The sequence below is a fragment of the Oncorhynchus nerka genome, linkage group LG2 (assembly GCF_034236695.1).
Source record: "Oncorhynchus nerka isolate Pitt River linkage group LG2, Oner_Uvic_2.0, whole genome shotgun sequence".
NCBI lineage: Eukaryota > Metazoa > Chordata > Actinopteri > Salmoniformes > Salmonidae > Oncorhynchus > Oncorhynchus nerka.
The window spans coordinates 41,462,546-41,478,706 of record NC_088397.1 but is presented as its reverse complement, the minus strand read 5'-3'; the positions used below and the strand labels follow the sequence as shown (position 1 = coordinate 41,478,706).

Sequence of the window (16,161 nt, the reverse complement as noted above, 5' to 3'; positions counted from 1 at the left end):
AGGGCGAGGCTCCGGTGGGGATCTGTCCTGAACCTGTGCTACAGTAACCTTTTCTCCACTGGGCACAGGAACCGGGTGACTCTCTGTAATGTCCCTATCATTGCTTGTCTTGGTAAGGTAATGTCATGTTTGGTAGTATTCACTACTGCAATGTCAACTTTTCGAGATGGCTGTTTTGATGTTTTCAGGACCTGGCTTTCTAGGTCCAGGCCCCAGAACACTCTCACATCCGGCTCAAATAACACAATTTCATCACTGAAGGGAGCCCCTCTTGGGATACAGGGATGAATCCATTTTGTTTGTCCACCTGGAATGACAACGTCACGTCTGCCTGCTGTAAGCAACATTCCTCCGTGTACTCTGAGTGCTGAAGCAGATTGAGTAGAGTCTTTGCCTTTCCCTGTCCTAGCTTAAGTTCTCCAGTCTTTCATTTGTGACTAATATCGGAACCCTCAACTGTTTTCCTGTAATGACCTCAGCTTTGAAATCAAGCAAACTCAAGCAAATGCCCATCCAACCCAGAAAGGGAATTTCAGTGCCATTGGCTGCCTTCAGATCCAGTTTCTCTGTATTGCCCATGATTTCTGCCAGTTGTCGAATTTGTGTGCGTGGAAAATTACCCTGGCCCTGCACTGACTGTACTAATGAGGCAACCTGACAGGTCAGTTCTTTGACTGCTTCATTGCTCGCATCAATTTTACTCAGGAGAGGATTACATTTATTTTGTTTTCGGACTGTGGTCTGTGAGGGCTCTGCCTGTGCACATTCCTCTCCGCTACCCCCGTTATCCTCATTCTGTACTGCGTTCACTCGTGTGGGTGTGAACTTACGGGAAATCCAGGCCTTTTGCATGCGTTCGCTTTCATTGCCCTGGGCAATTAGAATTTTCTCAAGCAACAGTTCATCACTGGTGTTAATATTCTGGAGATGCACTCTCATCTCTGCCCTGACATGATCATTTGTTAATCCTGTAACAATGGCCTGCAGGCATTGACTCTTGACTAACTCCGTGCCATATTTCAATCCTGATTGGGCACGAGCTGAGGCTGATAACACTTTCTGTCTCAGGTCAAAGACTCAGACTAGGAAGTCCATGGCAAACTCTCCCGGCTCTTGTGTTGCTTTAGTCAACGTGTGATACAGTTCAGTAGCATCCTTCTCTGCTTAATGTGTCCTCAAGATTTGCCTTAGTGCGTAGAGTGTCATGTCTGTATTTCCCTCCAAAATAACTCCTCATCATCTTAAGCCCTGGGCTCACAGCTTTGATTAATGCTTCTATGATTTCTAATTCATGGTACCCGTTTCTCCGTCCTTTTTCAATCGGATGCTCTAGGCTGCTAAAGCTGAGCTTATCATTTTGATTCTGATCTCCGATCTGCCCATGAATTTTAAAGTCTTTATTACTGGACATACTCACTCCATTCTCTCTCTGTGGCGGGTGCCTTTCTGGAGCTGAGACCCCTTCTCTGCTGGGCTGAGGAGCCCCTCCCTCTTCTTTTCGCTCTGCTGCTGCTCCCGTCTCTCCGCTGGGTTCGCTGTCCACTTGCCTTGTTGGCGCCGACTGGCTGGGACTTGTAGGCAGACTTTTCACAGTATCCTCAGAGTCCGATATTCCTTTGATTTCGTCTTTCAGTTGAAGCAGCCAAGACATTCCCTCATCCTCTGATTCCATTAAATCCTCCTTCTCACAGTAATCTTCCGTCAATTTGCGCCGCAAAGCGCGATGACTCTTTCCTTTTACTTCAGAGTCAGCTACACCTCCTATTCAACAATGTACACACAAGTGCCGTGAATTCTCTTCAGTTAAATTCCATAAACTCTGTTTGATTTCATCCAACAACGTTTCCCTCTCTTGACTCATATGTCCTACTCACGTGGCAACAACGACAATGCAGGCAATGGCAAGATAGCTACACTCCGTTAGCTAGCTACTCTCCCAATATCTCTCACTCGTTGTCCGTTCCAGGAATATGGGCCGGTGCCCACATGAAAATAAATCTCAGCAGTGCCTCCAAATTTGTTACCCTTCCAATGAGCTTATCATATAAACTACAACCCGAAAAGTACGGTTTACTTCACTTGTAATCATGTCAGCACAGGTAACAGCCGTTTACAGTCTTTCTTTAGTTTTTCGTTCTTACTCTTCCCAATTCACTTAAACTATATTTCTTTATTTCCAATGGGCTTCAACAGAGTACCCCCTAGTGGCTGGAATACTACTGTATTAAGCCCCTAACATATGCACTACGGTATATAGATGCAAAAAATGACATTCTCTCTCAAATTGTAGCAGTATTTTCTGTGCCAGTCATTGAACCTGATGATTCTCATCCTGTCTTGTTTCTCTAGGTTGTCCAGGAGAGATGATGGGAGGGATGTGTACTCCCTCGCCCCTCCTCTCCAACCGGCGCGTCATGGAACTGTCCAATCACGAGCTGGGCGGCGGACCCTCTGGCATGCCCCCCCCTATCAGTGACCGGAGGGGGAGTGGCACCAGCAGCCTGAGCTCTGCCTACACAGTGAGCCGTCGTTCTTCCATGGTGTCCCCCTACCTCTCCAGCCGGCGCTCGAGCGAGGTCTCCCAGTTAGGAGGAGGTGGAGGAGGTAATATTTGTGTTTTGCAACTGTCTTCTTTTAATCATGACATGTTATTTGTTTACCCTTGGAGGACAACTTTGTAAAGAACTGTTTTAATTAATGTTTTTAAAGAGATTCTCTTGTACTTTTGTATACTTTTTAGCCAGTAGTTCTGAAAGTAGTACTCATGAGCCAAAATGTGTCTCCCGGGGGGATATATGTGCAGATACAGTACCAGTCAAAAGTTTGGACACACCTACTCATTCAAGTTTTTTTTTAATGTTTACTATTTTCTACAGGGGGGCTGAAGCTCATTGGCTAGAACTTGTGTTTTTTTACATTGGATAAAAGTAGAGACACAGAGCTAGAAAATGGTATATGATACACTACAGTTGAGGAACAATGGGAAAGTAATTCTGCTTTGGAACTTGATAAACATGTAACCTCAATTTTGAGAAAATGGCCCTTGAATGTTTTGGTACACCTAATGGACAGGTCTTCTTTGTCTACACCCATTCAGCATCGTTCACACCCTCTAAAGCCTTAGCCCCACCCATATCTTTAAGGATTCACATGTGAGGCTGTGTACTAAACAACCAAAGTTTCAAGACTAAAGCCTGGTTTACACTACGGGTGTGTTCGTACATTTAATCTGGAGTGTGCTCAGAGTGCCCTCTGGATGTTCCTAAACCCAGAGCGTTGTCAGATTGTCAATTCGTAAATTCACAGCGTTTCGCTCTCGTAGGATGGAGAGCGCACACTGGACACTCTGGCCGAGTAGGGTTGATCCGAGTGTTCTGACCTAACTACAGCAGTCAAGCATCCAAGTTAACCTTGACTAGCTTGCTAGCTACTTACAGACACAAGTGAGAGAACAGCTCACTGACCATTTTACTCGCCCTAGCAGAGCTGGTGTGGCTGTTTTTATGTTATCCAGAGTGTTAGTGAATGCAACTGCTGCTGGCAACAATATAATTATGCTTTTTTGCCAACGTTTACTGACACCGGCCATATTCAACTGGTGTTGAGCGGTCGTAAATTCGTCAGTAATTCTCCACTCTCGAATTTACCAGCTACGTCTATCAACAGTTGTCGCAGTGACATCATTAACATTCTACTGAAATGTGCGGTCTTTTGTTCAGACAATGAACCCTAATCCCAACTCATAACGTTACTACCTCGCATGAATCTGGAGGTAGCTAACCAACCAGGTTCAATGTTAGCTAAACTCAGCAAAAAGTACTGCAGTGCATCTCCTCCTCATGGAATGCACGGAGATTTGCCAGTTCTTGCTGTGAGATATTACCCCACTCTTCCACCAAGGCACTTGCAAGTTCCTGGACATTTCTGGGAGGAATGGCTCTAGCCCTAGCCCTCACCCTCCAATCCAACAGGTCCCAGACGTGCTCAATGGGATTGAGATCCGGGCTCTTCACTGGCCATGGCAGAACACTGACATTCCTGTCTTGCAGGAAATTACGCACAGAACAAGCAGTATGGCTGGTGGCATTGTCATGCTAGAGGGTCATGTCAGGATGAGCCTGCATGGTGAATGGTTCCTGGTGTAACTAGGACTGTTGTTGTTGCCATCCTGTACCTGTCCCGCAGGTATGATGTACGGATGTATCGATCCTGTGCAGTTGTTGTTACATGTGGTCTGCCACTGCGAGGACGATCAGCTGTCCGTCCTGTCTCCCTGTAGCGCTGTCTTAGGCGTCTCACAGTACGGACATTGCAATGTTTTGCTCTGGCCACATCTGCAGTCCTCATGCCGCCTTGCAGCATGCCTAAGGCACGTGCACGCAGATGAGCTGGTACCCTGGGCATCTTTCTTTTGGTGTTTTTCAGAGTCAGGTGAAAGGCCTCTTTTAGTGTCCTAAGTTTTCATAACTGTGACCTTAATTGCCTACCGTCTGTAAGCTGTTAGTGTCTTAACGACCGTTCAACAGGTGCATGTTCATTAATTGTTTATGGTTCATTGAACAAGCATGGGAAACAGTGTTTAAACCCTTTACAATGAAGATCTTTGACGTTATTTGGATTTTTATGAATTATCTTTGAAAGACAGGGTCCTTTCTTTTTTTGCTGAGTTTAGCTAACAGTACTCTATAACTAGCAATGCAAATGGCTCTGAGATACGAATAATATAACTACACAGATCATACATGTAACGTTAGCTAGCAAGCCTGCCAGCTAACGTTAGCTAGCTAGCTAACAGTACACTAACTTGAAATGAAAATGACTTTCTTATAAAATTAGAAATGTGTAATATTTGAAAATGTAGCCATCTTACATAGACTGATGCTTCTCCCTCTCTGCCACGGATGCTATGGCTGCCCTTAGTTTGAAGATGTAATCCAGAGACAGGTGTTTTATACAGCAGCCTTCTGCGTGTTCTCTTTTCAACTCCCTCTGCATATTTGCATTCAAACGCTATAATTTTCTCCATCTCCTTAGCTATCATGCTGTAATTCCACTGATTTCAAAACTCGGTCCTCCAGAAAGTGGAGAGCAACACTTATCACGTAGTTGAACTGCATATATTTCAAAAAAGCTGCATTAGAAAGGATTTCCTTGGCCTCCCAAGAGGCGCGTTCTAAGGCACTACAGTTCCGGGTTTGATCCTGGCTGTGTCACAGCAGGCTGCGACCTGGAGACCCATGAGGTGGTGCACAATTGGACCAGCGTTGTCCAGGTTAGGGGAGGGTTTGGCCAGCTGGGATGTCCTTGTCCCATCGCGCTCGAGCGACTGCTTGTACCGGCCAGGTGTTTCCGGGTTGAGCGAGCAGTGTGTCAAGAAGCAGTGCGGCTTGGCGGGGTCATGTTTCGGACGACGCATGGACATTTTAGCCAAATATATACTTGCCTCTGCTAGGAGGCTGAAACTTGACTGCAAGTGGCTCTTCCAGCAAGACAATAACCCCAAGCACACATCAAAGTCCACTAAGAAATGGTTAATTGACCACAAAATCAACATTTTGCAATGGCAATATTTGTCTCTGAACTTAAACCTCATTGAGAATCTGTGGTTTGAATTGAAGAGGGACGTCCATAAACACTGACAAAGGATCAGGAAAGATATAACCTCTTCCAATCAGGAGGTACGGCTGTTTTAGCAACCGCATCCACTACATTCATTAAGCTAACTACCCACTGTTGAATTAACTTTCAAATTTTTGCACTTGGGGAGCACAATCTAAGCATGAGAAGATGAGTTAACATTGTGACTTTTGACACAAATCAGCTACTTTGACCATTTTCCCAACAAGCTAGATAAAAACTTAGAGGTATGAAATCTTAGTCTACTTCTCCGCTATATTACAATCTGAAATCAGAATAGAAACATATTTTACCAATCAAATCATAGCATTGGGGGACAGGGTTGGGTAGTAATGGATTTAATGTAACAGGGAATATGGAACCGATTACAAATATGAACTGTAATCAGCTCGGATTACTTTTTCAAAATGTGTAATCGGATTACAGTTACATTCTTAAAGATGTCTTCCAGTGATTATTTAATTTTTAGTGTTTTTTAGACAACTACAAACTTCAAGGAGTAGGGGCGTTCAAGGAGTTGGTCTGATAGGAATCTGTGATGTCTTCGGCCTCCCCCTTGCTTGAGGAACAATAGAGGAGCCGCCCCCCCACTCCAGCTATGTCATGATTTACCAGGACCACCTATTGAGAAGTAAACCAGGTGTTAAATGAGGTGAAAATGAGACTTCATCTAATATCAAAAGGAGGAATTTATTAAACTGTCAGCGTTGATGTCATTTAGCGCACCCTCAAGACATCTCACATGCTTAAAGATTTTATTGTTCTGCTGATTGGCCATCAAGGGTTGATAGCTAATCTTGTATTCAAACACGTTTAATGAAGGCCCAATGGTCAATCAAACAGTCATCTGGACATCTGAAAAAAAGCTCAATGCGATAGAGGAAAAAACACTGTCTTGAACGCAACCACTGTTGTTACTGTAGAGGAGAAGAGGGCCACGCTTTCTGTAGGTCTGAATATTATGTATCAACTTAATATTGAACACACCGGCCACTCAAGGTGAGTGCATTCAATTTACTGATATAAATTACGTAGCCTAAATATTAGTCTATATTATTTAGAGTAACTGATCTAGCTAACCACTTCCTCAGGTGGTGAATTAGCCCTAAATGAATTAGCCTATGTGATATTAGTCCCCCAAAAGATACATTTGTCTATCTCTATTGAACAAACATTTTTATAAATCAGGAACCCTATTTTGGCAGTAAAATAATACAACAAAATTCATGACAATCACAGGTTTAGGTTGTGCATCAAAATATCTGGAATTTCCTGCATGAACTTGTTAGATTAAACAATTCATTTATTGAGTCATACCATCATAGTCTAGATCACTTCTTAATGAAGAGCTATCATTTTTTTCTATTGCGTGACACTGGAACCAAATTTTGGTGTGACCAAATCACTGAAAACTTTAGTATGGAACCCTGTGATGCAGTAAAGGGGTCAATGGAATGCAGACGTTCCATTGACCAGATTGGCACACATTCAACAAATCTTATCTAACAAAGTAGATAATTGTCAAATCTCTCATGGTGTATTGTAACAGACCCATAATGTAAAGTCTGATTTGGATATACACTATTTGACCGCTTTCGCTGTATAACATTTAGACCTTGTCCCTTTTCAGGTTTAGAAGAAGTGACTGCTAAATGCTAACTCCTGTTTGTATAAGCTGGTTAGCATAGCTACCATACAGAAATCAGTGGTTGTAGTCAAGATTGTTTTTAACTGTAATGCAGTTGATTGGTGACAATGACAATGTGCTAAGGTTAACATCCATAAAGCATTATACTCCTATTTTTACCTCAACATAGTGTGAAATAGGACATATTGCTTTCCCGGGAACAGGCCCAAATCCCCATCATTTGTGTGAAGAGAAGACGGAGCAAAAAAGGACGGAGGTCGGGCTACCTTCTGAGAATTCGTAGGCGATCGAATAAACCCCCACTGCCTTCCGTTCTACTAGCTAACATGCAATCATTGGAAAATAAAATCGATGACCTACGAGGAAGATTAAACTACCTACAAGACATTAAAAACTGTAATATCTTATGCTTCACGGTGTCGTGGCTGAACGACGACATTATCTACATACAGCTGGCTGGTTATACGCTGTATCGGCAGGACAGAACAGCGGCATCTGGTAAGACAAGGGGGGCGGACTATGTATATTTGTAAACATCAGCTGGTGCACGACATCTAAGGAAGTCTTGAGGTTTTGCTCGCCTGAGGTAAAGCTGTAGACCACACTATCTACCTAGAGTGTTTTCATCTGTATTTTTCGTAGCCGTCTACATACCACCACAGACTGATGCTGGCACCAAGACCGCACTCAATGAGCTGTATTCTGCCATAAGCAAAAAGGAAAACGCTCATCCAGAGGTGGCGATCCTAGTGGCTGGGGACTTTAATACAGTGAAACTTAATCAGTTTTACCAAATTTCTATCAGCATATTAAATGTACAACCAGAGGGAAAAAACTCTAGACCACCTTTACTCCACACACAGAGACGCTTACACTCCACTCGCCCTCCATTTGGCAAATCTGACCATAATTCTATCCTCCTGATTCCTGCTTACAAGCAAAAATTAAAGCAGGAAGCATCAGCGACTCGATCAATAAAAAAGTGGTTAGATGCTAAGCTACAGGACTGTTTTGCTAGCACAGACTGGAATATTATTCTGATTGCATTGAGTAGTACACCACATCAGTCATTGGCTTCATCAATAAGTGCATCAATGATGTCATCCCCACAGTGACCGTACGTACCCCAACCAGAAGCCATGGATTACAGGCAACCTCCACACTGAGCTCAAGGCTAGAGCTGAAAGCGGGACTCTAACCTGGATGCTTAAGAAAGAAATCCCACTATGCCCTTCGACGAACAATCAAACAGGCACAGCGTCAAAAAAGGACTAAGATCGAATCGTACTACACCGGCTCCGACACTTGTCGGATGTGGCAGGGCTTGAAAACCATTACAGACTACAAAGGGAAGCACAGCCAAGAGCTGCTCGGTGACACGAGCCTACCAGACGAGCTAAACTACTTCAATGTTGCATCGAGGCAAATATTGAAACATGCATGAGAGCACCGGCTGTTTCTGGACGAGTGTGTGATGACGCTCTCCGCAGCCGATGTGAGTAAGAATTTAAACAGGTCAACATTCACAAGGCCGCAGAGCCAGACGGATTACCAGGGCATGTACTGCGAGCATGCGCTGACCAACTGGCAAGTGTCTTCACTGACATTTTCAACCTCTCTCTGTCCGAGACTATAATTCCAACATGTTTTAAGGAGACCACCATAGTCCCTGTGCCCAAGAACACTAAAGGTAACCTGCCTAAATGACTACTGACCCGTCGCACTCACGTCTGTCGCCATGAAGTGCTTTGAAAGGCTGGTCATGGCTCACATCAACACCATTATCCCAGAAACTCTAGACCCACCCAAATTTGCATTACACCCTAATAGATCCACAGATGATGCAATCTCTATTGCACTACACACTGCCCTTTCCACCTGGACAAAAGGAACACCTACGTGAGAATGCTATTAATTGACTACAGCTCAGCGTTCAACACCATAGTACCCTCAAAGCTCATCAATAAAGCTAAGGATTCTTTGACTAAACACCTCCCTCTGCAACTGGATCCTGGACTTCCTGACGGGCCACCCCTAGGTGTTAAGAAAATGTAACAACACATCCGCCATGCTGATCCTCAACACATGGGCCCCTCAGAGGTGCGTGCTCAGTCCCTCCTGTACTCCCTGTTCACTCTTGACTGCATGGCCAGGCAAGACTCCAACACCATTATTAAGTTTGCAGATGACACAACAGTGGTATGCCGGATTACTGAAAACGACGAGACAGCCTATAGGGAGGAGGTCAGAGACCTGGTCGTGGGGTGCCAGGACAACAACCTCTCCCTCAACGTGATCAAGACAAAGGAGATGATTGTGGACTACAGGAAAAGGAGGACTGAGCACCCCCCCATTCTCATCGACAGGGCTGTAATGGAGAAGTTTGAGAGCTTCAAGTTCCTTGGTGTGCACATAAACAAACTAACATGGTCCAAGCAGAGCAAGACAGTCGTGAAGGGGGCATGACAAAGCCTATTCCCCCTCAGGAGACTGAAAAGATTTGGCATGGGTCTTCAGATCTTCAGAAAGTTCTACAGCGGTACCATCAAGAGCATCTTGATTAGTTGCCTCACTGTCTGGTATGGCAACTGCTTGGCCTCCGACTGCAAGGCACTACAGAAGGTATTGTGTACAGTACATCACCGGGGCCAGGCTTCCTGCTATCCAGGAGCTCTATACCAGGCGGTGTCAGAGGACGGCCCTAAAAATGGTCAAAGACAAGTAGTCATAGACTGTTCCCTCTGCTACCACACAGCAATAGGTACCGGAGTGCCAAGTCTATGTCCAAGAGGCTTCTAAACAGCTTCTACCCCAAGCCAAAAGACTACTGAACATCTAATCAAAATGTCTACCCAGACTATTTGCATTGCCCCCCACCCCCTCTTTTACGTCACTACTACTTTGTTATTATCTATGCATAGTCACTTTAATGACTCTACCTACATGTACATATTACCTCAACTAACTGGTGCCCCCGCACATTGGCTGTACTGGTACCCCCTGTATAGTCTCGCTATTGTTATTTTACTTCTGCTCTTTACTTGTTCCTTTTATTTCTTATTCATATTTTTTAAACTGCATTGTTGGTTCGGGGCTTCTAAGTAAGCATTTCAGCGCATGTGACTAATACAATTGGTTTGATTTGAATACACAAACAATAGCCTAAATGTGGCCAAATGTTGATATGTATAAGGGCACAAGGCGAGACCCACATGCAGACATGGGAGGCAGATGGTTTGAGTCATTGATATTGTTTACAATCCAAAAGGGTAGGCAAGAGAATCGTCATGGACAGGCAAAAGGTCAAAACCAATTCAGAGTCCAGGAGGTACAGATTGGCAGGCAGGCTCGAGGTCAAGGCAGGCGGGTACAGAGTCCAGAAACAGGCAAGTGTCAAAACCGGGAGGACTAGCAAAAAGAGAATAGAAAAAGCAGGCGCACGGGGAAAACACGCTGGTTGACTTGAACATACTAGACACAGGGAGACAGGAAACACAGGGATAAATACACCGGGGAAAATAAGCAACACCTGGAGGGGGTGGACACAATCACAAGGACAGGTAAAACACATCAGGGCATGACACTTTGGGCAATGAGGAGTTCGGGATCTTACCCCCACGGCCCTTTCCCCCACACGTTTCCATGGCAATTCCATTGTTTTGATCGAGTTTGAGTGACCTCTTTACCACATTTATGCTTTCACACATATATAGAACATGTGAATTATAAGATCTTTCTGCTCTCACACTAGTCCCCAATTTGTAAATAGTCATGTTAGGCTACTAAACAAAATAATGCTATAGTTTCTATAGTGATCAAAAAGTAATCAAAAGTGTATAATTTTGAGTAATCCCAAGGATTACGTTGCTGATTACTTTATTTTACCTGTAACTGTAATCATTAACAGATTACATTCTGGGGGTAATCAGACGATCACTGCTGAGGGAGCATATACAGTATGACTGATTATGCCACACAGCTCACTCCAACCCACTAAACTAACACACTATAACAACCCACACACTCACTAACCAAACTACTAACCAAACTACAATAGCGACCCCACTTACTATAGCTAACCCATGGCCTACATACAGTGCATTCAGAAAGTATTCAGATCCCTTGACTTTTTCCACATTTTGTTACGTTACAGCCTTATTCTAAAATAGTTTCCGTAGTTTTTTCCCCTCATCAATCAACACACAATACCCAATAGATACAAAGCTAAAACAGGTTTTTAGACATTTTTGTAAATGTATTACAAATTTAAAACTTAAATATCACATTTAAATAAGTATTCAGACCCTTTACTCAATACTTTCTTGAAGCACCTTTGACAGCGATTCCAGCCTCGAGTCTTCTTAGGTATGACGCTACAAGCTTGGCACACCTGTATTTGGGGAATTCCCCCCATTCTTCTCTGCAGATCCTCTCAAGCTCTGTCAGGTTGGATGGGGAGCGTCACTGCACAGCTACTTTCAGGTCTCTCCAGAGATGTTTGATCATGTACGGAGCTGTGAGGGGAACGGCACCTCAGTACCTCCAGGCTCTGATCAGGCCCTACACCCAAACAAGGGCACTGCGTTCATCCACCTCTGGAACTCTGGAGCTCTATCAGAGTGACCATTGGGTTCTTGGTCACCTCCCTGACCAAGGCCCTTCTCCCCCAATTGCTCAGTTTGGCCGGGCTGCCAGCTCTAGAAAGAGCCTTGGTTCTCCAAAACTTCTTCCATTTAAGAATGATGGAGGCCACTGTGTTCCTGGGGACCTTCAATGCTGCAGAAATGTTTTGGTATCCTTCCCCAGATCTGTGCCTCGACACAATCCTGTCTCGGAGTTCTACAGAGAATTCCTTCGACCTCATGGCTTGGTTTTTGCTCTGACATGCACTGCCAACTGTGGGATCTTATATAGACATGTGTGTGCCTTTCCAAATCATGTCCAATCACTTGAATTTACCAAAGGGTTAGGGTTAGAAACTGCATCTCCATCTGTAGAACTCCTTGAGTGGTCTGGACCTGACTTCTCTCTACCCAGGGCTCTGTACCTCCATCCATTCTACAATCAAGTTGTAGAAACATCTCAATGATGATCAATGGAAACAGGTTGCACCTGAGCTCAATTTTGAGTCTCATAGCAAAATACTTATGTAAATAAAGTTATTTTTGTTATTATTTTTTTAATGTGCAAAAATTTCTAAAACCTGTTTTCGCTTTGTCATAATGGGGTATTGTGTGTAGATGGATGAGGGAAAAATAATTTAATACATTTTAGAATAAGGCTGTAACTTAACAAAATGTGGAAACAGTCAAGGGGTCTGAATACTTTCTGATTGCACTGTAACTAAAACATGCACTATTAGTATTGCAATATACTGCTACTAGTACTTCTGGGCTATTTACTAATAATACTACTACTATCTAGTCTCCCACTGAAGGCTCCAATCAATTATCTAGAAAACACTACTACACCAGCCTACATTTTTCAACACAAACTAACTTCTAAACTTCTTCCACTAGACGCACCATTATTTCTCTCCCCAAATGATAGCTTAAAACTTTTCTAATTCCTTATGAGTAAAAGTATAGTTATTTGCGCTCTAATATGTGATCTAACTACCCCATACTCCAAAGTAATAAGGTTTATATAGTAGTCGATCAACGTAATCAGACCAGATATATTTATTGATATGTTAACCTTTGACCATATTTTCACTTCTTCAGTAAAAAAATGTAACCTTCCTCCACTACCGCAAAAATACTTTTAAAGAGCTGAAGCAAGTCCCACAATTTTTCTTAATGGAAAATGACCTTCTAGTTTAGTTTAATAACTCAATTTCTAATTCAATTAAAGGGTTCCTGGGTCCTGACCAGGGAGGAGGTGACCCCCTCTCCCCTGAGACCAGCCGCCGAAGAGGGCTCTGCCATGGTGTTGGAGGGGGAGGAGGGTTGCCAGGTCTGCCTTGTCTAACACCCGCTCAGCAATACAGCCTGAAGGCTAAGTATGCAGCAGCAACTGGCGGCCCACCCCCTACCCCGCTGTCCAGTATGGAACAGGGAGCAGGGACACCCGGGAGACGAGGAGTGCTCCTCAGCGAGTACCAGGTGCAGACTTATCTTGTTAGTTTGGTTTTTAATTAGTCTGGCTTGGGTTGCAAAATTCTGGTAACTTTCTCAAAATGTCCAGCTTTTCTGAATTCTGGAAAACCTGGGAATTTTGCAACTCTCAATATGGTTAGTTTTGTATTCTTTTGAATATCTTATTCCTATGTATTTTTTTTAGCATTCTTTGCTTTTATTTATTTTATTATGGACAGCAACTTGAGTTGGAGGCAGGTAGCCTAGCGGTTCGGAGCGTTGGCCCAGTAACTGATAGGTGAAGAATTTGTCTATGTGCCCTTGAGCAAGGCACTTAACCCTAATTGCTCCTGTAAATCGCTCCTGATAAGAGCATCTGCTAAATGACTCAAATGTAAATGTATGAAATGTGCTATCCAATTATTATTATCCCCAGGGTCAGCCGCTACCTGCGTTCCTGCAGCAGGGGGGTCAGAGGAGACACAGTGCCAACACGGGGGAGTATGGCACTGGGGTCATCTACCCGCACCAAGCCCCAGGGAATGCCACCCGGCGTGCCAGCGACCCTGTCCGCTCCACCGGCGACCCACAGGCCCTTTCCAAGGTTGTCGTTGTTCTTGGTAGAAGTAGTAGATTCAATTACTAAGACTGCTTTATTGTTGTTGCTAGCTATATGTATTTGAGTATTTACACTTTTTAAATAAATGTTGATTTGATTTTGTTTCCCAAGGTGCAACGCTTCAACAGCCTGAATAATGTGGCCATGATGGGCCGGAGGAACGCCCTGCAGCATTGTGGGTCAGACGCCAACATCGCACGCCACATGTATTCGCCACGGCCACCCAGCATTACAGAGAATGTCATGATGGAGGCCATGGCTACAGACTACCATGGAGGAACCATGGATGCCAGGAACCACTGCATGATGCTTTCCCCAGGAGAGAGAGGCTTCCTGGGCTACCAGTCCCACCACATGGGGGGTCCCACCAGCCTGTTATCACCCAGCCACGACAGCCTGGGATGCCCAGAGCAGGGCTACCAGACACAGGGACAAATGTTCATGCAGGGTGGGCACTACCAGGGCACCTCCAGAGGACCAGTTCAGGGCCAGTTGGGACAGGGGGGACCCATTCACCCAGAGGGGATGTCCAACATCTTGCTGCAGCAGGCTGAGTACAGTATGAGTACCTGCCAGCTTAGTCCCTCTGGGCCACACTACCCCAGCCTGGACCAAGGTGGCCCCGATGGAGGTACAGGGGCCTGGGTAGAGAGCAGCCAGGTCCAGACCACTCATGGAGTTCTTCAGACGGAGATGCAGTATCAGGACCAGGGCTCTATGCAGGGCCAGACACTGGGTCTGTACACCCAAGAGCCTGATGGCGGACACAAACTGATCATCAAACCAGAACAGCAGCAGTACCACCCAGCCCTAGCCAACCCAGATGCCTGCCAGAAGCAACTCCACCAACACCAGCAGCAGAGGCCCCATCCAGGGCAGACACCCATGCCCACGCGACCCGTGTCCTCCCAGAGCAGTTACCCCCAGCAAGAGCAGCCTGGCCAGGGCATGATGAGGACCACCAACCCCAGTTGTGACTTCCATGGAGGAGGCATTGAGAACCAGAACCAGGCCTCCATGCAGCAAGGGAAGCAGCAGGGTTCCTTCCCCCATAGCGGCGGCATCAGCCTGGGGTCGGCTGCGCTGGGTGCTGGGGGTCGCTCCCAGACACCCATGATGCAGGTGAAGGAGATGATGGTGAGGAACTATGTGCAGTCGCAGCAGGCTCTGATGTGGGGTCAGGAGCAGGACCAGAGGGGGATAGGAGTGGACGGGAAACCTCTTCCTCTGTCAGACAGCATGGACATGTCAGGACAGCAGGTGACTTGTTTTCCCTCTCCCTTTTTCTTCTGCTCTTTGTTCCCCCTCTTTTTGTAAAGTGTTTTGTGACATTTTCAAAGAAATTTCCTGAAGAAAATGTGTGTGTTTGTTTGTCTTGAAGTATTTATCGTAGCACTTTAACTAAATGTTGATCTCATTTGATTTGTTTCAGGTGGCCATGATGCAGCAACAGCATAGTCCTCAACACCAACATAATCTCTACCCCAACCCAGGCTCCAGCTACCCAGGCTACCCTACCAACCAGAACCTGATGAGCCCCCCAGCACACAACCGAGTCCCCAGCTCTAGCTCCTCCATCCCCCCGACGGAGGTATCCATGACGGGTCTGCCTGGAGGCCCAGGGTCCTGCTACGGCCAGGATATGGGGGCTCCTGTAGTCCCAAGACCCCCCCAGTGCCGGAAGCCCGTCAGCAGGCAGAATAGTCTCCAGTCCCAAGGAGGTGGAGTGTACCTGGGCAGTCCTCCCCACCTCAGCCCAGTCCACTCTACCTCCAGCCCCAGACGTGTGGTCCGTCTGCCCCCTGTCCAGGGCCACATGACCCCCCATCAGACCCACCAGGAGATCTTCCCCCCCTTAAACAACATCAACAATAACATGTACTACTCTGGCCAGATCCACATGCAGCACTCTGACATGGACAAGCAGCAGATCCAACAAATCAGCCACCCTCACCAGGACCCAACTCAGACCGGGCCCTGCCTCAACCAGCACCAACAGCACATGGTAACCCACATGGATCACCAGGGCAATAAGTCAGCGTCCCTAGCCTACCTTCATGAGTCGACCCCCATCTCCAATGCTCTGGAGAACCTAGATCTGGACAACGCCCAGATAGACTTTACCTCCATCATCGATGACCCAGACCCCTCGTCATTCAGCCCCATCAACCCTCCTCTCC

The 16,161-nt window shown here is 45.5% G+C and overlaps 1 protein-coding gene across 1 annotated transcript in view; it reads left to right on the top strand.

The window, feature by feature from the left end:
- The window catches only part of LOC115145301 (zinc finger protein GLI1-like), a 55,765-nt gene that overhangs the window by 33,117 nt on the left and 6,487 nt on the right, over nt 1-16,161 (top strand). Inside the window, 5 exon segments of the mRNA XM_029686773.2 lie at nt 2,350-2,604; nt 13,139-13,389; nt 13,799-13,966; nt 14,093-15,241; nt 15,414-16,161. Coding sequence (XP_029542633.2) covers nt 2,350-2,604; nt 13,139-13,389; nt 13,799-13,966; nt 14,093-15,241; nt 15,414-16,161 — 2,571 coding nt within the window.